Here is a 25131-nt window from a genome sequence, read left to right as displayed (position 1 = left end):
GGAGACTTTCAATGGCAAGCGATGGGAAGCAGAGGTCTGCAAGACAGCATTAAAAATTGGGAATGCCAAATATGTGCTCTGTATGTCAGCCTCGGTTGAGAATTTGTTTAAAAAAAATAAATTGTTAAACAATGAAGGCCAGATCATTTTATTATTTTTCCTGGGAAAAGAGTTTGTATAGCCTAAGGGAGAAATTGGTGCCTGTGGGAAACAGAACACTGGGCTCAATTTTCAAAATTTATGAGGCCTTGCCAAGACAGATGGGAAGAAAAAAGAGTGCGCCCCAAACAACTGTAGCCCTGGGAGACTGCTCATCTCGCATGTGGGATTTCACATTCATAATTATGCTTTAAAAATCAAGCTGTACACACCAGTAGCTCTGCACGTGGAAGAGTCAAGCTTGTCCAGCCAGATTTTGATGTGTTGCAATAAAAATTTAGCTTGCACGAGTCATATTATAAAGGGGTGACTTAAGTGCCAGGCTGTCTGTCCTTATTAATTTCTTGGTGAGAGTTACAAAGGCAGGTGATGCGTGAAAAGTAAGCCTGTGCCTCTGAGAGCTCGTAATCTGCAGATCTCCTGTGAGCAGGCACTGCAAGGCAGCAGTGACAGCTCGGGCTGCTGTTAGGAAGCGAGCACATATCGTGTGAGTCCTGGAGCCCCCCCCCGGTGACTTGTCTGGATGGTTTTCTTGGCATGTGCTGGGAGTGCTTCTTTTCCAGGCTACTACTGCAGCTTGACGACTTGAACTGAGTGCCTGTCCTCAGTTTCCGTGCAGTTCAGTGGGCTGTTGGTGTTTCTCATTTGCAGCAGGCTACATCCTGTCCATCTCCGTGGCTTCCTTGTGAGCCAACATAATGGATAAACATCCTTTCTACACTTAAAAGTTCAAATTTTTAAAACTGAACTGTCCAACAGCATAGCTATTGTGGATGCTACAAAGTAGATGCCAAGTATGTAATCTGAATTTTGTTTGTGTCAACTATTTTCAGTGAACGTGATTTACTGCTACAAAGCAAATCTACTTGGATCTGTTCCTTCTGCTCTAGCTAATATGCTGTAGTGCAATAGGACATCAAGAGCACTGCATCTTTCAAATAACACACCCATCCAAATGTTTTCCCTTAGACTGCTGCCCACAAGATCTTTAAGAACAGACAAAATGAGCAGAAGAAAACAGGATTAACACAAAGTTTAATTAAAGCAAATGAAAGAGAAAAATCCTTTCTCTAATCAGTTAGAGAATCTAATCAACAAAAGAGGGAAAAAGATACTGTAGAAGAATGGGAACATATAGTCATAATTTAAAACAAGTATATTGGTGTGACAGACAAAAATGTTCTAAAATGTTTTAAAAATACTTCGTTGCTATAAAAATAAGTTAGGTTTCTTGCTGATGTATGCTGCTAACTTATCAAGGGGGCGAGAACGGCTGATTCAGGAAGCTCTAGGGGCTCATAAATCAAGGGAGTAATGAGACGAGCCAAACATCGTTTTGATTGCTTTGCCTTTGATTGTTCCATTTTCCTCTCATCATTCAGCTCTTTTATATTTAAGTGGATGGGGGACTGTGGGGTTTTAGTCTTTTTTGTTTGTTAGGGTTCTGGGCAAGTTCTTTCCTTGCCTTGTTCTTGTTTTGTTTGGTTATTTCTTGTTGTTGTGGTTGCTCTTCAGGGTTTTGGGTAACTGTGAGGGCTGAGTCTGTCTATGCACTTCTCCTGATAGCTTTGTGTGTGCTGACACCAAAGGGACATTCTTACCACAACCTGATCCACAAAGAGCAAACGGGTCGTGCCTTTACTCAGGTGACACCAAGATCCACAAAATCTGCATGCTCCATTGCTGCGCCACTGTGGTACAACTTCCAGTCTTCAGTCTCACTTCAAATTTCTTTCATTTCTTTCATGGTTTGGCACCACATATTGTCTGAAATTCTGTTTGTGCCTTTTGTATTTTTTTAATGTGGTGGGGAAGGGAAAGAAAACACGAAGTGTAATCACGTCCCCTTCACACTCTCTCTTTCTCTCTCTTGTGCTTTGTTAGGCCTGGATGATTGCCTGCAGCAGTATGTCCATAAGTTTGAACGGGAGAAGATAAATGGTGAACAGCTGTTACAGATCTCTCACCAGGATCTTGAAGATTTGGGTATCACACGGATCGGACACCAAGAGCTGGTTTTAGAAGCTGTGGATCTCCTGTGTGCACTGGTTAGTTAAGTGGTGAACAGACCCACACAATTTCTTAAAGTGCTTTTCTTGTGAATATCAAAGACAAATCTAACGAAATCAGAATGCCTGTCACACTTGCTTTCTGTTGCACATCATAGCAAAAGAAAACTGTAAGAATTTGTTTAATTCTCGCAAACTTTGTGTAAATAGCTCTTTTACATTTTCCTGATAAGAGGCAGTGCTGATTCAGTTGCACTTATAAAGAGATGTGTTGGCTGAGTTGTGTTTTTAGGTCATATGGGTCCTGTTAGTGAACAGTGATTAAACTTGCTACTGAGCAGGGTGAATTTGTTGTAGAGGATGGAGTGAAATGATAGCTGTTAATGGCTCCTCACATCAGCTGAAACGAGTTTAGAGCAAAATTTTGCAGTCTCCATACAAATCAAAGATGTTCTTAAAATAAGAAATGTTTCGATTACTCAGAGTGTGAGTTCAACTCGTGGAATTCAGAACATAGGTTCTTCTTCTGTTTTACCCAGAAAGTGCAGATGCTTTTAAAGCAACATACTCTGAAAAGAATTAATATATTTCAGATTGTTTTGCTGTGCAGCATCATCATCAGTGTAGGATTTATTTAAAAACCTTATTTTGGACATGGTCTTGAAGACGTGTTTGATGTAATGCAGTGAGCAAGCACCAGAGTTGTACACAATGAGATCAGCCGAGAGGGCTGGGAGAGGGTGCCCTGCAATTCCTTGGCCAGTGCTGGCCTGCCTTCTGTTCATTAGGCAAGGCTTGCAGCACGCAGCATACTCTTCTTAAAATGGAGAGTCTTTACGGCCTGTGTGGCACGTGCTTTATTGGCTGCAGGGAGGTGCTACCGGGGTTGTTTGTACTCCACAACCAGGAACAAATTGCGTAGTCCAGGCTCAAAGAAAAGTGTTTAATAAAATAGCTGCTTATAATCTGAAACTCTTGGGAAGTGTTTCAAGAAAACTCCCAACGAGTTGCTCTTATATTTGCAGAACTTTTTTTTTTTTTGTTTCAGTATTTGATATAGCACCTTTTTTAACTTGCAGGTGAAAATCTATTAGAGGAACTAAATTAGCCTGAAATCCAGTTCATGTGGGGGGGGATAATTTGTCGGGAGGGGGTAATCTCTTGGACAAGTGAGGGGTCTGACGAGTTAGTAAATGTGCCATGTACTATATACAGTCTTGACTAAAGTACTGGATGTGGCAGCCCCTGACAGCACTTTTTTTCCCTACTTCTTAAAATATTAGAATAAAATGAACAAAGCTGGATGACCGCCAGAACCTAAAGCTGTGTTTTATCTCCTACAATTTCCTTCTAATTTCCTTTGTAGACAAAAGTTTTGACCTCAAAGTCGTTTCTGGAAATCCTTTGTGAAATGCAGTTCAAGTTAATGCATTAGACAGAGTTCACATAGCGTAGCCGAAGTGTCCTTGTTCCCTTTTAAGCAGTGGAGGAAGAATTCCTATGTTTTAGCTATGCCCTTTCTCACCTTCTGTGTGCCCCTTCCCTTAAGTTTTTGGGATAGTGGTAGAAAGTCCAGTGTTGATTTTTGTTTCCAAGAGCATGGTGGGTCTTGAATTCTGGTTATAGCCAGTTTTCTGTGTTGGTCTGTTTTCTTTCGGAGTGAGAGAACAGAGATTTCTCTATTCCACCTGTATTAGTTCTTTGAAAATGGGTTGAGGTACTGCTACGATCTAGTGCTTTCTTTTGTCTGCATACGTGTGGTGACGTTTCCCTAATTTTTGGGAACTTGAATTAAGAAGCAAAGGCAATAAGAAGAACCTGCCTTTTGTGTCTTTTCCACTGTGCTTTTAACTCATATTGTGGATATGTGGCATTGACTGGGCTGGCCTGAGGTCATGCTTTGAAAGTTGTTGTTCTTGGCAATAGGTAGAAATTCTGTATTGTTTCGAGGTTCCCCAGTCCTGCAGTTCTGGAGTAGAATTTACCCCTTTGTCTAGTTTTTCCTTGGCAGGTTTCCAGTTGACCTTCCTTCAGATTGATGCTTTGGTTCCCTCACACTGCAAGAACACTCGAGTCTCCAGAGGCAGTGAAGTAGTTGTCTTCTGGAGCATTTTTCTTGTGGTAATTCTTTTCAAGCATTAACTTCACAGAACTTTCCAGCCTTCTAAGGCTAATGGAGAAAAAATACAGTGTGAAGGTAATACATTCCTTGAGAAAGGACACCAAATATACTTTTTCTTAGATTTTTGTAGAGATAGGGCCCTCTTATGCATGAATTCTATGCTGTCAAACTGAAAATGTCTGCAAGTTATGATGTTTACTGCTGCGGTAAACAAACTCCAGAATCAATATAGCAAAAAAAAAAAAAAAAAAAAAAATCTTAGTTGTTTTGGTTGTTAGGCAGTGTTTCCTGATCTTACCTTAGCAGCAACATATGCAACAAAGCAGCAACTGAAGAGGCAGGAAAGAGCATAGTCAGGGATAAAAGGTGAAGGTTTCTTGTGAACATGCATTTCTGTTGCTCTTGAGCTGATGCAATAGTGTCTCCAACACCTGTTCAGAAGAATCTTATTTAGGTAATTTAGAGGACATGTAAAAGAAACTGAATTCCCTGGAGGGGGTGAGTGGGCGGAATAAACAAACAAACAAAACCACAAACACATCAACTTGAGTACTTCCATCTTTTCTGGATGACAGTATTTGCTTGGGTGTGAAAAGGGATAGGAGGAAGATATTTCTTAGTTGACTGAAGTGTTTGGGGAAAGGGCAACAAACCTACATAAATGTGCTTTTTAAACTCATGCAAAATCACAACAGCAGGGGCAAGGATCCAGAGAATAAGCTTTCCCAGTCAAATATGTAGGACCAAAACCATACAGAATGGTGATGAAACTGAGTGCTTACTCATCATTCCCTGATGAGTAGGCTTGCCTGTTTGGGCTTAATAAATAGAAAACAATGCGGGCATTAACAGGAAATTATGAGAACAGATTCACTTCTAATGTATTCTTTGGGTTAGATTTCTGAATTTTTAACTATGCTGTATGATGATAGAGTTTGGAAACAAAAAGCATCTGACTTTTCCTGAGGTTAGAATGAAGAGATTAGTTTTAAGCAATTTTATATATATATATTATATATATAATCACTAGTAGTAATATTGTGTTAGTATATTAGTAGTGCAGCAAAATATGACCTTGTACAACAAGGTCATTGTAACAAGTAACTCCAGGATAGCATTTTTATAGAGATCTTACTGCTGTCATGCTTGTAAAAGGTGTTGCAAAATTGACCTGGAAAGTACAATTGCCCTTTGAATCCTAAGCTGAATAGTTTACATACCTGAAGACTCACGTGGTTATTTCTTATCGAAAGCACCACACCTATGTATCACCTGAAAAGATTACAATTTTCTAGAGGTCTCAACTTCAATTTTTATTAGGAAGAATGGGGCTCCGGAGGTTTCTTTAGGAAACATTTTTGCTAAAAGGGAGAGAGCAAGAATGGTGGCTGTGACAGGACCTTGGGTTAAGTCCAGTGTTTACGTAGGCATACAGTGAGTTGAATCTGCTGTTGAACAGGCGTTCAGTCCATTTTTATTCATTTCACAGAGCTAGGTTTCAGTTGGATCAGCCAGCAGAGCCAGCTGTTCACACTGTAGCATGTGAGGATGGCTGTGAAAGGGAAGGTGATAGTGCCCCTTGGCAATAGCCGAGCTCTAGATCAGCCCGAGTCAAGCTGGGACACGACTCCTGTGCTCTTTTGACTTCGGTTAACCACACTTTATTTTTTCTTTTATTTCAGCAGCCTGACCTTGAGCAATTATTTGGTCAGTGTACTATTTCTCATTAAGTGTAATGGAGTTTGGAAAGAGTGCGCTTTTGTGCGCATGCCCTCTCATGCACACGTGCACGCTCGCTCTTGCTGTAGTCCCGTGTGGGGCTGCCCAAGTTAATGAGTAATGAGCTGGGAATGTTTGACATGAGGTGTTCTTGACCACTGGCTTCAGACACTGTTTTGATGAAAGTAACTTTGATATTTTCAGTCTGGAGCGATAAGAGAATGTAACGTGTTCTGTGGTTCACGAGCAACATCTAAAACTTCTTGGTTGCTTAAGTCGTAATCTGTTAGATATTGTATCCTCAGTCAGTTCTGTAGAATTCTTCAGAAAAGCCTGCTGAGTTTTTGCGCTACAAGTGTGTGTCACTTTGAGGGCTCATAGGCTTTTTGGTGTGCTGCCACACTATCAGCATTCCTATCTGTCCTGAACTGAGGCTCCAGCTCTGTGACAATTTAAATTAATTTAAGTCAGGTGCTACTCTCCCCACCTCCACACTCCGGTTAGTGATCCTTTGTGCTTGCACTCAAATGACCCTGAGGTGAGTTACCTCAGGGAACTAAACCAGCTGAGAACACCATACAATAAAAAAGGGATTATTTTTTAAATGGTTTGGTTCCTCAGACCAACACTCCAACAGATTTGACAAGCAAGAGTGGCACTGCAAGCAAAGGAGCAGAAATAGGTGATTATGTGTGGGGTGGTCAAGATAGTGTAAACTGGGATAGAATTGCAGCCAGAGTACACAAATTCTGTTAATACTGTTTGTTTTCCCACTCTTTCAGTGAAAAGAAAAATGTATACTATGGCAAAGTTATATCTGGTGAAGGAGCAAAATGTTTTCCGTGCATTAGAGAAAACAGGTCTGGACAGCATCAAGCCTTTGGAGCAAAGGTGGTTTGGGTTGTGATGACCCTTTGTTCTTAAGAAGTTAATTCCTCAGGCTGATCTGAAGTTGGAGAATTCAGTTCCCTGTACTGATGAGCTTTAATGCTCTATTGTTCTGTATAGTCACAATTTTTAGTCATGACTTTTCCTAGAGCATGAATTGGTGGTTCACGTATCTCAGGTGCCTTCCATAGGTAGGGTCTCTGGGAGATGTAGGAAAGTTTAGTGCAGTGGCTGGACGTCTTGGGTGTGATGTGCTTATCAAAGGCTGTTGGGGAAACTGGTTGCAAGAAATGCATGTAATAGATGGTCTTGTATATTTCGTTAAAAGTTTACAAATGACAGTATGCAAGTACTTTAACATTGTTTATTAATCTGAATCTTTCCCTCTCTGTGATCCTGGAAAATTTAAGGACATCCTTTGCTGTTTCAACAACATTTTTGTTGTTATTGTCTTTTTTTGTTTTGTTGGATATATCCTCTCGACCCCTACTCCTGGCTGTACTTTCACAATGCTTCCTTGCCAAGAGGCCTCACGGGAAGGGGAGGAACGTGTAAATTGCTTTCATTGGGATATTATCCATAGGAGGTGATAGGTGTTTTAAAGGCAGCTGTGTAGCTGAAACTTCTCCTTCCACTCGCCTATTTTTGAGCAAAGATTGTTTAATCTCTTTCAGCTTTCCTAATCTAATATTTAAAAAGTTGAAATGAGATTGAAGCTGGTTTAAGGAAACAGTTTCTCACTCTGAGGAGAATCAGGCCATGGATCAGGTTGCCCAGGAGGTCTGTGCAGTCTCAGATCTTGGAAATTTTTAAGCCTATATGGATGAAGCCCATAGCAACCTGGTCTGAGCTCACAGCTGAGCCTCTTGTGAGCAGGAGGTTGGACTGAGGCATTCTGAGCTTCCCACCAGGCTGGGTGGTGATGTAATCCTAAATGGAGAAGTTGGGAACTCCTAGAAGTTGGAGTTGAATGAAATTAAGGTTTGCTTTAGTTTCTTTAGTTTTTCTGAGGGAAAGGAAGAAGGAATCTAGTCTAAAAGACCTGAGCATTGTGCGGGGCATAACTTTCAGAAGATACCCACAAAGGATGCCCACCTTTGTAGGATAACTCAAAAGCAAAAAGGTAACCAGTTACTCATGCATCTTGTTACTCATGCATCTGCACACTGACAGCAAGAAGAAAAAGATCTTTGTTATAAAATTGAGTGAATTGCCTTTGGAATAGATACATAGTATAGTATTTCTGACATGTTTGGAATGAGACAATCAATGTTTTGCTTCAAACAGTTGTATTTGAATCTTACAGAGTGTGGTGTGGTTGTATTTGAATCTGTAAAGTTGAAGTTATAGGCAGGACTTGCAGATTTGTTACGTTTCAAAATTTCTGAATGGTGTTGAATGAAAAATATGATGTGGATTCAATTACTAAACATAGTGTTAATACAGTCCTCAAACTTGTAAATAATTGCACTGTTATAATCAAGAAACATCATTACTGAAAACTTATGATTGAAATATTTATTTCATCTTTTAACTGTGAAGTTACATTTGCTTCCTGTAGATGTTTTTATCTCATGCCAGCTTACACTATCCCTAGTTGTGAATGAAATGTTCCTTCACTGTTTATGTATCACATTATTTTTTTTTTTTTTAAAAAGGAAAATGTTTTTTCTCCCTCTTAACAAAAACAACGCAGCTCCGTTACTCAAACTACATGTTTGAGCAAACTACATTATGCTTGATGAGATCACTTTTAAACATTTCAACTTGCCTTTTTGCTCCTCCCACCCCACTTACAGGGTAAACCCTTAGACCTTTCAATATGTCTGAGTTTGGAATGTGAGGTATAATAAATTCTAAACTCAGACATATTGAAAGGTCTAAGTCCAATAAATCTCCCTATCAAGATCCTCCTACGTGAGGTATAATAAATAGGAGGATCTTGATAGGGAGATTTACTGGACTTCATAATATTTCTTGCAGAACTATGGCCTTGAAACAGACAATATGAAGAACTTGGTTCTCAAGCTGCGAGCGTCATCCAATAATCTGCAAAACTACATCTGCAGCCGTAGGAAAAGTTCAACTTATGATGGGAATACCTCACGAAAACCCCCCAATGAATTCCTTACTTCCGTGGTAGAGCTTATTGGTGCTGCTAAAGCCTTGCTTGCGTGGTTGGACAGGTAAGAATAAAAGTCTTATATTTTCATTTACCCTGCAAGGAGAAATAATTCATTATAGCAGTAAGTTCTAGATGCTTGTGGTAAAGATCTTCTTGATCTCAGCCACCTTTTCACCTTTTTTTTTTTTTTTTTTTTTTTGATTTTCCAGAAGATCTCTGGTGGACAAATTTAATTACCTAGGACATCTACTCTTGTGTTTCCATTTCTGTCAAAACCAATGAAACCAGTAACATTGCATCCAAACTAGTATTTGTAAAAGTAATGAGTTTTCCTGTTCAGGGGAAATGACTTGTTTTCAGTCACAGCTTTTCACGTATACGTGACTTCCTCCTCTCCTCACCATCTACATCAATTGTCATTGTCAGGTCCCCTTTTAAAAAAAATAATATAGTAATAATAAAAATCTAATGTTCTGCTGAAATTTTGGCCTTAGATCTGTGATTTGAAAAACTGAGAGAGAAGCAGAGGAGAAACTGCTATTTTTTTTTCTTTCATTTTCCTGGCAAGAGGTAGAGTTGTTTTGTGACAGCTGCAGCGGAAGCAAGCAGGCAACAGAAATGATAGTGTTCTGGCCACAGTGCTGGACAGGATAATAGATGGACATAAAGTCCCATGACACTTGCCAGCTTTCCTGAGAAGACAGGCTAGAAGGAGAGCTGTGTGAAGGCTGTCAGCAAGGAGAGCTTTTATTCTTGAATATCACTGCAGTGATGTTGAACAGCTTGTGCCTCTCACCTACTCCTCTCCTTTCACCTTGGTGCTTGCACCTTGCCCTAAATTTCTTCTGCAACTCTCCATCAGCAAGACAGCTGGCTTTCCCACTTCCAAACAAGGTGGGGTAGCTTTCAAACCCTTTAAGTTGTCTGGAGTGTCTGAGGTGAGTCTCTGTAGGCTCTAAATCTGGCTTACTCATAATAAGTCTCTTAGAAAATTGAGCCTTACTGAACTTGTGTGTTCATTTTTCTTTTCTTTAGAAGGAAGTCGTTACACAAGATAAACTTTGTGCAGTGTTTTTTACTGAATGAAAAGAATGTATTTAATAGAACTTTCTCTTGACTCCTTCACTTCATTGTTCTCTCAGGTCTGAGTTCAGTAATCAAAGACTGGAAGGTAGAAAACTATCTACTGGCAAACCAAAGGCTGTGGTTTCTACAGCAGAGTCAGTGTGATCTGACTCGAGCACACATCTGAGAGAACTGTAGTTTGGAAAACTGACTGAAAAGTTTTCTACAGGTTTTGCTGTCCAAAATTGCTTGCCACAGGGTTAGACATACCCTATTTTGGTGCGTGGACGAAGTGGGAATATGGAAGCAGGAATATTTATATCATAAAACTGTCCTTGCACTTGTGTGGATGTCAGAGTTACAGCTCTGATCCTTATATGCTGTTCCAGTGATATGGTAGTGAAGCAGAAGACTTGTCCCTTCAGTCTAAGAAGAATTTTCTCTTGTTACAGGACCCCATTTACCGGTATTGCTGACTTTTCATCAATGAAGAACAGAATCATTCAGTTATGCTTGGATCTCACTACTACTGTTCAGAAGGTCAGTTGATTTCTTTTCCTCTTTGTTTTTCAGAAGGGAAGGAAAGTGAGTGTTTGGGGAAGTAATGTTTGCTGTGTGCTGAGTGCTAATTGGAAGGCAGGTGTGGAACTCTGATCTTTCTTCAAAGCTTGAAGAAGTCCAAGACGGTCAGTTTGTTGTCCATTTTTCTGAGGTGGTTTGTTATGTTAATTTCAATTTTGCTATTGTTGGCTTTGTTGTAAGTGGTTACTATTTAAAGGCTACTCATGTTTTCTTCAGCTTTAATGGTAGTAGGGTTAGTTTTTAAAATAGTTGCTCTGCATTTGAAGATTATCAAGTTCCACAAAACGTGTTGAAAAGAGTTATCGGCGTGAAAAACTTAAAGTATACTTATACATATTTGCTAATATGCTCACACACGAAGTCTTCTTGGGTCTTGTTGTCCCATACATGGTATTTTAGCCATCAGATGGGAAATGCTGCGTTTAACAGAAGGAACTGCTACCTTTATGATGCCAATTCCTCTAGTCAGGCTTCTGCTGACAATAGTGTGAGATGGCAGTGTTTTGTTTCAAAACTTTCTATTTATCACCTGTGTGGTGAGCACTTACATTGGTAATAGCTAAAAGGATGCTTAGCAACTGTGTGAGTCTTGGTAAATTACATCATTTGATTCTCTGAATAATATTGCCTGTCTTCTAAACTGTTCTGACAGTATGCCACTGCTTTGACTGTGAAGCATTACATGCAAACTTTAGCTTCTGCAAAATTTGTTTGTAGTTGTGGCTGCATGTTAGAACTCTGCAGAATGATGTCCTGTAAAACTGGTGATTCCCTCTTCATTTTGGGGAGTATGCTGCCAAAGTCCTGTGAGGTATCAAGCTGTGATGACACCCAATTATATCAGCTGGATCACTGTAAAAGAAGAACATCTGGATATTATACCTTCAAAAGCACACGAGTTTGGCTTACTGCTCAATGTCCTTCTTGTTTGGGCACTGTGTGTGCAGTTGCAGCAAGTTAGTGATTTACAGATACAGATCTGCAGATTGCAAAGTAGAACAGTAAGCATTTCTAGCAGCAGATGGTGTTCACCCAAGAGTGCTACAGGAACTGAGATATGAGATTGCTGAGCTGTATTAATTAAACTACTAAAAATGGTGTCTAATCTGTCAGTTAAATCAGCCTTTGATGGCAGTAGAATGGAAGTTGGCAAATACAGCCCAAGCCTTTTAATGTCAGTGTACCTCTCTGCCAATTTAATAGGAGCTATAATAAAGAGTGGAATCTGTATGTATAAGAAAAAAAATAAAAACAAAAAAAAAGAGTAGGTGAAGAATCTATCCTATTTTGTACTGGAACATTGAAGATGTGCTAGTATGATCTGAAAAAAGTTCACTGCCATTTGGAGAAAAGAGAGTAAGATGAAATTTTAGGTGAGTTTCTTAGATGTCAAAAGCTTTTGTTATTATGAAATAGAGTATAGGGATTTATTAGAGTTTATAGAGTAATAGCGTATAGGAGTGCAGATGTATGTAACACAAAAATGATGCTGATGCACAGTGATAGAGTCTGTATTTGGTAGTAGCGTTCAGGAAAGATCTTGAAGCTTTTGGTGACAGGTTGTAAAAAAAAAAAAAGTGACTTCAGTCCTCAGTGATCATGAGAACAGTGAATAGGGTGTTAAGAGGTACTATGAAAACATAAGAGAACATAGCTGGGCTATTTTATATATTTTTGGTACCTCCATATTTGGCAGATTGTATGTTTTTTTGGACTTTTGTATCTTAAAAAACAGAGAAAAGAGCTAGGAAGGAATGAAAGTATTGAAGATGAACAAAAATATGGAATGGCTTCATTTCACAGCTTCTTAATGTATCTTTTGGGCATTACGTGCTAGCTATGCACAGTGAGATGTGAGTAACAGAATATCTGAGAATTTAAGATTGTTTTAAATCGTTTCCTTATTTACTTGCTGTTTTAACTTTTTAATCTGAGAGTCTAATACCATTCTCTAGTTCAGCTGTTCTTGCAGAAAACAATGAAGACTTCTGTAGTCTGTTACATGAACTTGTTTCAGTTCAAAGACTTGTACCTAGGCTGTGTAAATAATGCTTTGTATGCAGTCCTGTGGTCCTCATGAATGTAATCAGTAGCATGTTTTTAAAAATTGCTTTTCATGCCATTTGTAACAATCTGTTTTATAAATGATGGCTAGAACAGGGGAATGCATGAATCAGTGTTCAGCAGTGTGAAGGCAAGTTTGTGTGCCTTCTGAGAGGCTAGTTTTATTGTTAAGGGTTCTGCCTTTTTGGAAGAGTCTGCTGCTGTAATTGAATCCCGTGTTCTTAGTTTTAAAGGGTTATTATTGCTTTTTACCAGGGCCAGAAAATAGTTGTTTAACAGTACATTTGAGCCCTACTGGATGAAATTAATCTGATTAATCCCTGCAGCACGAATAACTCTATTTCAGTTCAAGGTTAAGGTGGCAGTTCTGCAGAGTTTTTGTAGATGTGTTTACATATTTATTGGTTAACATTGTTTTTGTTCTTGTTTTGTTTTCAGGACTGCACTGTAGCTGACATGGAAGATAAAGTTCAGACTGTAGTAAGTACACATGTCTACTGAAACTCAGCTGCTTGCTGTCATGTTTATTTTGGTGGTTTCTGCACCAGTTGTACTGACAACAGCTTTCCAAGCCCAGCACGTCATGCAGATGAAACATTATGGGCCATTTTAATAATACTGTTTACTGTAGAGGAAATCAATGAAATTTGTGACTAGATTGATAGTATGTGTAATAGCACTAAGTCAAGTATTCTTTAAAGTTTCATTGCATAGCTATTCTTCAAGAGAATTTAGACCACAAATTCAAGCGGGAAGGGGTAGTAGAATAGGCTAAATAAACCAATTATGCCTGTGATGTGCATCATGAGACACTTAGTGTCTTAATAAATAGATACTATGCCTTATTAAGCTTCTTTGTGTAAAAGAACTTCTCTGCAACAGAACTGAGGTTTTGTCTAAATGTACTTGAGCTTGAAAGATTGGATTTTTCAAAATGATTTGAAGCAGTCTTGTGGCCACATGAGGAACGTAATGGAATGCTTTTTATATTTTCTAACAGTTAATCATCGCTTCCTGCTTTTGACATGAACCAGGCTGTGCTCTTTGATAAGGCCTTCCGCTAGCTCATGGATGCTTAGGAATTTAGTAGCACAATAACTAAAAATAATTTTGTCTGTAAATAATGAGACCACGTAAAAGGGAGTTTTTTGCTTCTTTCTTTTTCCGTTTATGCACACCCACTCTGGAGTGGGTATTGTTGTTTGGAATTCCCTTGTTTGACCAGTTCCTCGTATTCACACTTGAGCATTGTTTTGATTTATTTTATTGCTGTTCTATAAATCTGATGTAAAACAAAACAAAAAAATGTTGGAACTATTGTTTCCAGAGACCGTTGTAATTCCAAAGAACTGTCTTCTTACAAGGTAGCTCCTTCCACCCTTATTTCTTATGTCTGCTTTGACTGAAGGATTCAAACCCCCCTGTGAAAGGTGGCTCACCTTGCTGGTTCCCAAACAGTGTACAAATAACCACTGTGCTATGTACTAATCCTCCCTTCACTCCTTTAAGCTTCTGTAACCTTCTTAGAGTTTCAGCATTGCTTCAACTAACAACATGACTGAAAACACAATGGGGGGCATTAGAGAAATTTGTGAGTGTGTAGGGAGGGCACACATTTTCTATGATATTTTTAATGATTAATTAGCCATTCTGTTACTTAAGTCGTAAAAGACAAAGGCATTCTGCCTTTCTGACATGCACAAGGTCAGAGTTTGCCTTTAGTTATAATGTTGGCTTCAAATCAATTATGTTTTGGTCAAAAGGAAATATGAACCTTGCCTGCATAAGCATTCCAGAAGAGGTCAGCTCAGAGGCATGGTGGAGAGAAGTAATGCTGAAATACTAGATGTCCTACCTTCTACTGTAAAGCCTTGCATAGATTAGACAGTGGCCTGTGCTTTTTTTTCTTTTAAACAGCCACATTGCCGTGGCCGATTTTATTTTTATAGCAGAAATAAAGAACAATATGAAAAATTGTCGATTGTTCACACAAGGAATCATGAAAGTGTCTCATTATTTTAATAGGTTAACTTTTGTTAAAAATGAATGAACACCAACTCAGATTTTCAGCATTTTATGTGTTTATATTTTTTTTAAACAGAGGGCGTACTGACATCTGTTAGTGAGGTGGCACTAATGAAAGCAGATCATCTGTACTAGGTTAATCTAGGGAGATAAACATGCTGCAGGTTAGATCTGTGTGAATTAATCTCAGTCTGTTTTGGTAATTCTTGACTATGCTTTATTAGTGGACCAAGTTTTAGAACTAATTTCCATTCCAAAGGAAACAAAAACTGAAAGAAGCAGCAGCCAGGAAAGAATTTAACTGTTTTTTTTTTTTTTTTTTTTCTGTATGTTCTCTTCGTAGTCCAAGGCTTTAAATGGAATTTGCGATAAAGCCATCCGATCAACTACAGATCCATTGATGAGCCAGTGTGCGTGTCTGGAGGAGGTTCATTTAACCAACATTAAACCTGGGGAAGGCCTGGTAAGAACCAATATTGGAGTTTCATGATGTCCCTAGTGTTTAATTATTATTTGTGTTCAATTATTATTAGTGTTTAATTATTATTTGGCATGAGCCACCTCATGCGTATGTATAGCAATATACTTCAAAACCATTAATGCTATCCTATAGGGAACAGAAAGAGGCAAGGGAGGGAACTCTGCAGATTGTCAGGCCATGTGTTGGATTGGATGCCAAAGATGGGTATGCAAGTTAATAGGTCCCAAACTGTTGATGGCAGTGTGTTGCAGATTAGTGTCTTAGTGAGAATACTGGGGAATTGACGCATACTTGGTCATTTTTACTTTTGCAGGTTATTTTAATCAGCTGTTTTTTGGGGGAAAGGGAGGGTTAGCAAGGGAGAAGGTGATGAGAAATGGTGTTTGTGTTTTTGAAAGAGACATTTTATGTGTTCTTAGACTGAACAATATGAAAACTTTGGAGATTTGCTGTTAGCAGGAATAAGGGAAATCCTTTTAAATGTTGAGTGGCTGTGTAACATTACCAAATCTAGTTCATTAAGCGAATTCCACTTAGCTTAGTACTGGTTATGAAAACTGAATTTGAAATCTTGTTGGATTTTCTGGCTGGGAAATACTCATGTCAGAGTGAGTTGGAGGGAATTTAAATTCCTACGTGCATTTGTAAGCCTCCATGAAAAGACAAAAGAGATGAACACCTAAAGGAAGTTTCCCAGTCTGACTGTGATACGTATTTTTACCTAGGCCGCTGGATTTGACTGAATCAGTCATGAATTTGTGAAACTATGAGGAACTCTCTTATTGCTTAAGCTACACTGAAGCTTGCACTAAGCCAGCAACAAGGAGGCAGGTTCACAGAACCGAGTACTAACAGGCAAGCAGGGAAGGAAATTAGCTGGAGAGGACAGGGCATCTTTGTATGCTTTCCTGCACTTTTAAGCAAGCATGGTAACTTCAGGTAGATAAGCTGCATATGACCCCTGAATAACATTCCAGTTCTGTAGAGCTCAATGTGAGTACTTCTAACAACAGGTGTAAGCGGGAATAGTAAAGAGATGTGTTTTTGTTTATAAGTGGTGAAACCTGTGTACTGGTCGCCTTCTGTGTGGAAATCTATGTAATTATTAGTTAATAGCCTGTAGGTGAACTATACTTTTTCCATATGGTCAACACCAATTTCACCTGTGTTTATCCTTGTATTTACACTCAGCATTAACAAACAGTCAGGAATACTTAGTTTTGCCAGGGCTTTTATTGCTTATGTCAGCATTGTGTTTACAAGGTAGTTTGTATATTGACTTGCCAAGAGAAATTGTAAAAGAACAGATGTACGATATTTGTAGCCCACCTGTGTAAGTGTGCTTTGTATGGAGAGAGCTAGTGGCCATTTAGTCAAGCTTGCAGTTCTCTAGTGTAAACAGAGCAGTAAAGAAATAAAGTTTAGTTCAAGGCCAAAAACTGGAGAAAAAAAAAAAAAAAGGCAAAACTGGCAGCATTTGGTGTTACCATCCAAACAGTATTTCTGAATTACGTTCCATGTGTTAGTTTTTCTAAGTAATTAAAAATACTATAATTACAGTAAAAGTCATCTGTGAAGAGGTTGAGAATGTTGTGGTATTAGTGATACTGGATTTCAGTTTTCTAGGGAAAATGTGTGAATCTTTAAGTGTCATTAATAATGTTTTGAGTCTGTTGCCAACACTTACTTAATCAAATATGTTAGTGTTATTTTACCTTTGAACATGTTTTTTATTTTTTACTTATATTTAGGGAATGTACATCAAATCAACTTATGATGGGTTACATGTAATTACTGGCACTACAGAAAATGTAAGTGAAGTAAATGTAGATTAACTCAGCCTATCTGAATGTAGCTTTGATTTAGTCTGACTTCTTTTTCTACTGCTTTTTCCTGTTTTACCTGTAACTTTCATGATATTACTGCTTTAAATACCTTGTGATGCATCATTTGTTTATCCAGCACTTGTAAATGTTTTTGTCCTCATATTTCACTGTTAGCCTAATTAAACCAGTTCCTGCAAGTAGGTGAGGTACTTCAAATGCTTGGCATTAGAATATAACAACAGCTTATTTAAGTAACTTAGAGCTTTTGGAATTTTACTTAACAAAGTCTTGGAGTTATGTGTTTGCTCAATGCTTGCAAAGGAAATCTCTCTTAATGAGAAAACTTTGGAGGTTCTGTCCTAAATTCAACAATGAACAATTTAGTCATTGGACAGCTCATTGATTTAATTACTTTGCAGAATAAAAAGACTACAAAAAAGTAAGATTTCAAGAGCAGTCTGCTGGAAGGATACGGTCAAGCATGATAGACAACTGTGTTTCTTACTGCAGATGGTTGTTTGTTTTATTCTTGCACTAAATTCTCTGTAGCTGAAACTTTAATAAAGGCCTTCAGGAAGTCAGCACAGTGAACCTTTGGTCAGCAACTGTAGCTGGTGGCTGATGCTGTGGTATTGTCATCAGTGCCTCCCTACAAGGGCAGAAACTGGAGAAAAACAAAAAAGGGAGCTGAGGAACTTGGCCTTTGAAATTATGCCCTTTTTTTGTGAATAGAAAAGAACCAGTGGTTCTAGTTGTACCCCTGCCAAGTCCAGGGGCCTGGGAGGAGTGGGTGGAAATCTGTGTTTGCAGTTCAGAGTGAAAACTGAAAGCTTTCATAGCTGCCAGTTCACAATGCTATTGTCCTGGCATAACTCTGCAAAGGATGTGAAATGTAGACCAAGCCTACTTTGACAGCAATTTCAACATCTGGTAGGTATAAAAGACTGTAATAGTGTCTTCTGCCAAGCTGCCTATACATCTAGATCACGTTCTAGAGGCTGTGACTGGGGCTGTATTATTCCTTTTACTAGCTATATATAAAGCTGTTGTATTTGTATGGCTTTGAGTGCTGACCTAAACTTCTGCTATATGAACACTAAATGTTCCTTGGGGGCGCTCTTTCCTTTGGAACAACGTAACTTGAGAAAACAACAGAGAGCTGCACACAACTGATGCCTTTCTGGTGACAGGGGATCGTTTAGGTTAGGCTGTGTCTTAGCTCAATTTTCTTGAGAGGTTTGGAAAGATATTTTAGTAGCTATCCCCAAAAGCCATTTTATTGGAATGCAATGGCATTGCACCCCAAAGTCATCAGTACTGTACATTAAAATGTTTGGGAAAGTCCACACATTTGATAATGTCTCCCAAGAGGATTCCTGAGTCATGCCACCTTACTTGTGACTTTCCATGTCATTTTGGCCTCAGTCTAAACTTTGCTCTTTCCTCCAGTCTCACAATGTGATGGCAGCAATGACTATGCTTGCTGGCACTTATTATAGAAGTCCTCTGTGCGAGTCCCCCACCCTCACCCAGCCAGGCCACTGATTGCCCAAAGGACAGCTTGAAATGAGCTTTGTTTTCCACAACATAACTGTGGCCCAGAAGTTTTCATGGGCTCAGTTGAATCGTGTATACATGGCCTTTCCACTGAGGCATTTCCTTTCAGAGGAAGCGAGAAGACAATGAAGAAATGGGGTTACTCATGATAACTGGAGCCTCCCATAAATTCCCCTATGTTGTCTTCTCTTGTTGCCTAGTTTATTCCTACAGTTCCTTCTAATAAAAAAAATACACTTGAGCTCTGAAGGTGTGGTAATGAGGAGAGGGAGTCCAAATGCTGAATTCTGGAGTTGCTGTGAAGAGCCGGCCTGCTGCCAGCTGGTTACGCCTGGAGGGGGGAAATGGGAGGAGAGGTATTTCTGGGACTAGGCTGCAGAAGCCCTGCAGTGCACCAGGCTGGTACACCTGTGTGCTCTGGGTGTTGTCAAAGCTGATCAGAGTTGGTACGTTATGGTAACGAGACCGGTTTTAATAACTGCAGCAATAGGTGGTGCATGGCACCAGCCCTAGATAAATCTAAATAAATATTGGCACACTTAGCTGTTCCTTGCTAATGGGTACCCAGAACTTGGTTTTTGTCCCAAGCAAAAGGTATTTTAATATGTTTTTCAAATATCTATGTAAGCACATGTATACAGGCATATATTTTATTTGTTGACCTCGATGATGCAGGCAGGAAATTTCACGTTGAAGTTGGTAACTCATATTCACATTAGGAAAGAGCAAACAAAAGCAGGACAGGCCTATTCTGTGAGTTGAAGGTTTTCTAGGCCTCTGGCCTGTGTATTCAAAATCTTACTTTTTTGTTGTTTGGTTATTTTTCTTTCGTTTTAAAGTAAATATACATTTCAAAGCTCTGTTTTAGATGGCACCTGTGTTAGGACAGACATAATCTCTTCAGTCCTCTCCCACTATTGTCTGTAACTGTAGTACAACCTGGAGACAAAAGGACAGGGGAGAGAGTCCCACAACTGAAGGCTATGCCTTCTTCCTTTCCCTCTAGCTCCCCCAGTATCAGAAATAAGCCATAAGATGAGTGAATTTCGATTTCTCAAGTCATCGATGGTTGTAATGTGTGATCTAAGTGTATGGAAGTTTTCAGTGCTGCTCTCTGTTGCGTATGCAACTTAGCCTGGTGGGGATTGTTATGCAAGGAAAGAAAGGCTGCTGAAGCATGTGCCTCCTGTTTTCCTCTGTAGTCCCCTGCTGATCGATCTCAGAAGATTCATGCTGGGGATGAAGTGATCCAGGTTAATCGTCAGACTGTGGTGAGTAACAAACAGCCTTACGCACTTGTCCTTACACTTGTTCTCTGTGCTCTCTGCACAGGTTATTAGTGGATAGCAGTCTTGTTGCGTGTGAGTTCTTCTGGTGTTTTTCTGTTTGGTTTTAAATGTCTTTTTATGAAGACAAATTTTACTTAGCTTTAGAATTTGTTCCTTATTTTTTTTTTTTTTTTTAAGACTTGCAATATTTTGTGTTCAAATACCATATGCATCGTTATTAAAATCTTTCATATTGTGTTAAGGCCTGTTTTAAAACGCTTTATAACAATCTACTGGGATGCAGATAAACTTTAAAAAAAAAAAAATCTCAAATCATTTACAGCTGGGAGATTAGATAAAATTATTAGATAAAATGATTACAGTTAATACAGGTAATTAAGTCCTTTCAGTGTTAGAAAGAAACATCACTAAAGGAGTTCACTGTGAATACCTGTGTTACTCAATTTGTTGCACATCCTTGCATCCATCTAGGACCAGAGCTGAGGTATAAAGAGCAGTGATTGATATCTCAGTGTTTAATTTATTGCCTAAGTGGATCTCTTCAACATAAAATACAGCAAAACCCTTCCAAAAAAAGGCGCATTGCAATTTTTTCTTCAGTATGGCTTTTATGGATCTCTTTTCTCTCTTGAAGTTCATGGAAAAATAGATGGTCTGACTTAGCAGGGGGGTTGTTTGTTCACTTTCAGAAAAGCGATACCAAATAAAAGATGTCATTATTCTCTTCAAGGTTGGATGGCAACTAAAAAATCTGGTGGCAAAGTTGCGAGAGAACCCTGCTGGAGTTAGGCTCCTTCTCAAGAAACGTCCAACTGGCTCTTTCCATTTCACCCCCGCTCCACTGAAGAACCTGCGTTGGAAGCCACCTTTAGTACAGGTGAATAGGCTTCAGATAGACCTGGTGTCTGGCTGCGAATGTCTTCTTGTTGTTGTTGTGTGTTTTTTTTTTTTTTTTTTTTTTAACTTGAAAGAGAAATACCAGAAGTGCTCCCAGTTACTCATGTTTGAGTGTAGGTTGAGGAAGTTTATGTGAAATGGCTGTCCTCTTCTGGTTCCTAGATAAAAGGGAAAATGTTCTTACCCAGATAATGCCCTCTCAATTCACAAAAGGACTCGGTGTGTTGAGCTTTTTAATCAGCATGCTTCTGGAAGAACTTATCTGAGGCGAAACTGCTGATATGTGTGGAATTCATCAGCATGGAGTAATGAAGGCTTCTCTATTTAGCAGAGTTATTTTTTTTTCTTTTTCTTGAAATAACTTTGATTATTCAGTATATTCCTCCTCTTTTTAGCCTGGTGAAGGGTGGGGAAAGATTTTTTTATTTTCAACAAGTTGTTTAAACTACTTGTTTAAATAAGATTTGTTTGTTGGGCAATTCACAGGTTGGGTATTAAGCAGACAGAGAAAGTGATGTTAGTAATTCTTTAATTAAACATTTTGAGGAATGTTGTGTTGTAAAAGGAAGTGTAGGGCTAAATACTTACAGAAGGAAATAATTATTTCAGATGATCAGTTTAGATTCAAACAAAACCTGAGAGAATTCTCATTCTTACTTCTGTTCTGACATAGATCTCCCCACAACTGTGAGGATAAGTTATCAACCTGTGAAATGTCAGTGGATATCTCAGGGCAGGCAGATTTTTTCAGACTGGGTACAGGATGTATGCTTTCTCCCTGCTGCGCCTCCCTCTCTCCCCCTTTTCCTTTCGCTAATGCCTGTGGCATAGTGTCTGTCATTTAATCAGAGCCTGCCTCCCCCACACACAGAGCCTTTGCTCTGCTTGAGATAGACAGGAGCCTGACAAGACACTGGGGACATGGAAGTGAGTCACAAAGACCAAATGGCAAACTTGCTCTCATGAGCTATACCAAATATATTTTTCCTTTGTTTCCTTCACCATAGTTATATTACTTGATGTAATATTTGGTGAACTTCCCTGCATGACATTACAGTGCCTGGTGCATGGACATTAGCAGTCCATGCACTAGGCATTGGATTGTATGGAATAAAGTTAGTGAGTGCTGACTTCGTAAATGCTGCAGATCATGTGTATATTTAACAAATCACATTATTTTAATGGATCTAAAAATAAGGGGTTTTGTCTGTTATATTTTCTATATATGGAATTTGCACAAAAAAATATAGAACTGGAAAGCATTATTAGAACTGTTTAAGCAGTGTGGTAGGATTTCTGTAGAAAGACTGCAGAGCAAGCCAAAACTGGGAGCAAAGAAAATTGTAAATGCTAAGACATTTTTTTACATGTTTATTAAGCATACAAGTATGAAATGGTACTATTGATTATTGACTTATATTTTTGTGAATGATAAATGCTCAGATGTTTGACAGTTATCTAACATTTCAGACCAGTCCCCCGTTAACTTCAACCCAGTCACCAGAAAGCACCACGGATACCTCACTGAAAAAAGAGAAGCCAGCCATTTTGGATTTGTACATACCACCTCCACCAGCTGTTCCGTATTCTCCTCGGTATGCAAATAGACATTCACTGAACATACTGAACAAAAACTACTTTATTATGTTTGTTTCTGAGCTGGTTTGCACTTAGAGCTCAGTGTAAATTATCTTGGGGAAATAGCAGATATCAGACTTTCTTCTAGTTTTGTAAATGTGTAAGATTACTTAAGCGTATGCTTAAATGCATAAACTACCAGTATTGTAATAGATTTTTATTGTTGGAAGTTCGTTGTGTGCTGTATAGATCACAGTTTTTCCCCAAACATGAATGGATGCCATCCCTTGTTTAGTTGTGGGGTTATGTATTTGCTTTTGTTTAAATCCAACTGCACATAGGAAGAAGTTATTTTTGTCTGTAACTTTTTCCACCTGTTTTTAGCAAGTTTAGTAACTGTTGAGATAGGATTGAAAAGAACTTGTTCTAAACTGTCGAACTTGCAAATTATGTAATGCAGGAATTTTCCCACTGAAGGGAAGGGAGAGTCAGTTCACTCAACCTCACTTCTTATTTCCTGCAGTGTAAACTATAAAAATGCAGACCTATGTGTACAAAGGGGGGAGGTTATGGTATGGCTAGCTCTTGTTTGTTCTCAAGTCCTTGTTGACTAATGCCAGAACCCTGCCAGCTGACCTGAGAAAGCAGTGGATGAAAGGGTTTCCAGGCAGTGAATGCTTCCTGACCTGCCCTGACACTTTAACGTACACGTAGATACAGCCCAGAAACTTGGCTGACCTTTTGCTACAGGTCTCCTATGGGAGGAATGCTGGCCTCCTGTCATTTAAGGCCTTATACAGAGTCAGAGGTTGTATTAACTGTGGTCTTTAGGGCAGTATGGAGCAGGTGGAGGCTGTCTATAATGTCAGGGTCTCTACTGAAGTGGGCCCATCTTGGCTTGCTCTTTCCCTGTTTTTCACATTTATGCATGCTTAGTTCCTAACTAAAACAAAACAAACAAAAACCCCACACAACAACAAGTCTCTAAGCTGAAATCTAAAATGTATATAGATTTAACAGCAATTTAATTGTTTTGGTCTCTTAAATCATTTAAATTCAAGTACATTGGTGAATTAGGTTCATGTACTTGGTTTGCATGTGTATGTCTTTTCTAAGGAGTCACAAAACTATAAGTTCAAATGCCTTCAGATTTGAATCCCTTTTGACAGGGAAGGATACAGCAATATGAGCTGGGAAACTTGTCCTGGAGGATGCAGGGAAAGGTAGTGGCTCACAGGAAATGCTTAAATACCCTTAAATAAAGCAAATGTGGAAAGCAGTGGCAGCCAGCAAGCAGGAAAAGGACATTTCTCCTATTTTGTTTGGCTATTTAATTTTGTTTCTTTGTGTCTTGTGCTTCTCTTGAAACCGTGATGCGTTTGTGTGTGATCACTTGCCCTCTGCTCCTCATCATCTTGTTCTTGCTTCCTGATATGGACCTTTTCTGGTCTAGTACTTACTGCTGGCACTGAGGAGAGGCAGGGAGAGCATTGGCTGTTTGTCTGCCCCAGGATGAATTCTCCACATGGTGGTGTTGTAGGAGAGCTCTTTGCTTACGTGTAGTTGTGATGTAACACTTCCGTTCCATCTCCAGTCTTCAAATCTCCATAAATAGCTCCTTACCATTTACTGAGTTCTAGCATTGTTCTTGATGGCTAGCTGGAAAAAAATGTAAATATTGGGGTATGTCCATACTTAGAGTCAGTTGTGTATTTTTATGCCTGACTTGGCTGGTTGCTTCAAGCAATGACTGTAGCATGTACAGGAAAGGGGATTTAAAAAAAGTTACAAATCATAATTTAAAGGGTGGCTTTTCTTCTAAAAATACTAACAATGATTGGTTCTGAAAATGGATGTTACTTGCAAATGAAGGATAGCTCTAGGAAAGCAGTTGCTGCAGAAATTGCTCAAAATTGTATTTATCTGTGCTGTGAATTTATTAGTGAAACTCTCAAGGGCGTCTTACTTCTGGATGGGGAGAAGGTGATGAATATCCAGTGCCAGTTATTGGCCTCTTGAAATGACTGAAAAGCATGGTCCATAACAAGCAAGCAATAGGAAATCATACTGCACAGAGTTGGGAAACTAAGAGTGCATTCCTCTGCCAAAACTGTGTGCTGAACAGGCAGTGAGTTGGGAGCTTTGATACCCTTAGGGCAGAAAGGTCTAATTTCTCAGAAGCTTTTGTAGGGCTGGTATCTAAAGGAACCTCTAAACTTCTGTTAAATTACAGGCTCATTAAAAGTGAATTAGTGTGAAGGGGGGTAACTTTCTTTTCTCCTTGATGAGTATGTTTAATGAAGTCTTCCATCACCTGACTTGTTTTTTTTTTCTCTTCAGAATGTTTGCAGCACAATGCCAGTTGTCAGGAGCATGACTGTGGGCTAGAAATATCTTTCAAACTTGCTCATGTCTATAGCGTGAAATTCCTTTATGCTGCTAATTGAAGTGAACTGTCCTTTCAGAGATGAAAAGGGGAGTTTTGTCTATGGAGGAGGCAACAAACTCAGTCAGCCACTACTTGGGTCCAAGGGCGCCGAGTCTCCCAATTCTTTTCTGGATCAGGAAAGTCGAAGGCGAAGATTTACTATTGCTGATTCTGATCAGTTGCCTGGGTATCCCATGGAAGCAAATATACTGCCAACCAAGATGAGGGAAAAGACACAGTCCTATGGTGAGTTCATGCACTTCGGTTGTTTTGGAGTAGCTTGTGTTAGGAAAATGCTTGTTAGATTTGGTAGGCAT

The 25131-nt window shown here is 39.1% G+C and overlaps 1 protein-coding gene across 1 annotated transcript in view; it reads left to right on the top strand.

Moving 5' to 3' along the window:
* CNKSR3 (CNKSR family member 3) overlaps positions 1-25131 on the top strand; it is a 57708-nt gene that overhangs the window by 29071 nt on the left and 3506 nt on the right. Inside the window, exons 2-11 of the mRNA XM_084284737.1 lie at positions 2044-2207; positions 8881-9083; positions 10540-10627; positions 13172-13213; positions 15102-15221; positions 16991-17050; positions 19825-19893; positions 20642-20788; positions 22279-22403; positions 24852-25060. Of these exons, the coding sequence (XP_084140863.1) occupies positions 2044-2207; positions 8881-9083; positions 10540-10627; positions 13172-13213; positions 15102-15221; positions 16991-17050; positions 19825-19893; positions 20642-20788; positions 22279-22403; positions 24852-25060 (1227 nt within the window). The remainder of the gene's footprint in view (positions 1-2043; positions 2208-8880; positions 9084-10539; positions 10628-13171; positions 13214-15101; positions 15222-16990; positions 17051-19824; positions 19894-20641; positions 20789-22278; positions 22404-24851; positions 25061-25131) is intronic.

This window comes from Netta rufina (genome assembly GCF_964035555.1).
Source record: "Netta rufina genome assembly, chromosome: 3".
NCBI lineage: Eukaryota > Metazoa > Chordata > Aves > Anseriformes > Anatidae > Netta > Netta rufina.
This window is presented reverse-complemented; position numbering and strand designations above follow the sequence as displayed.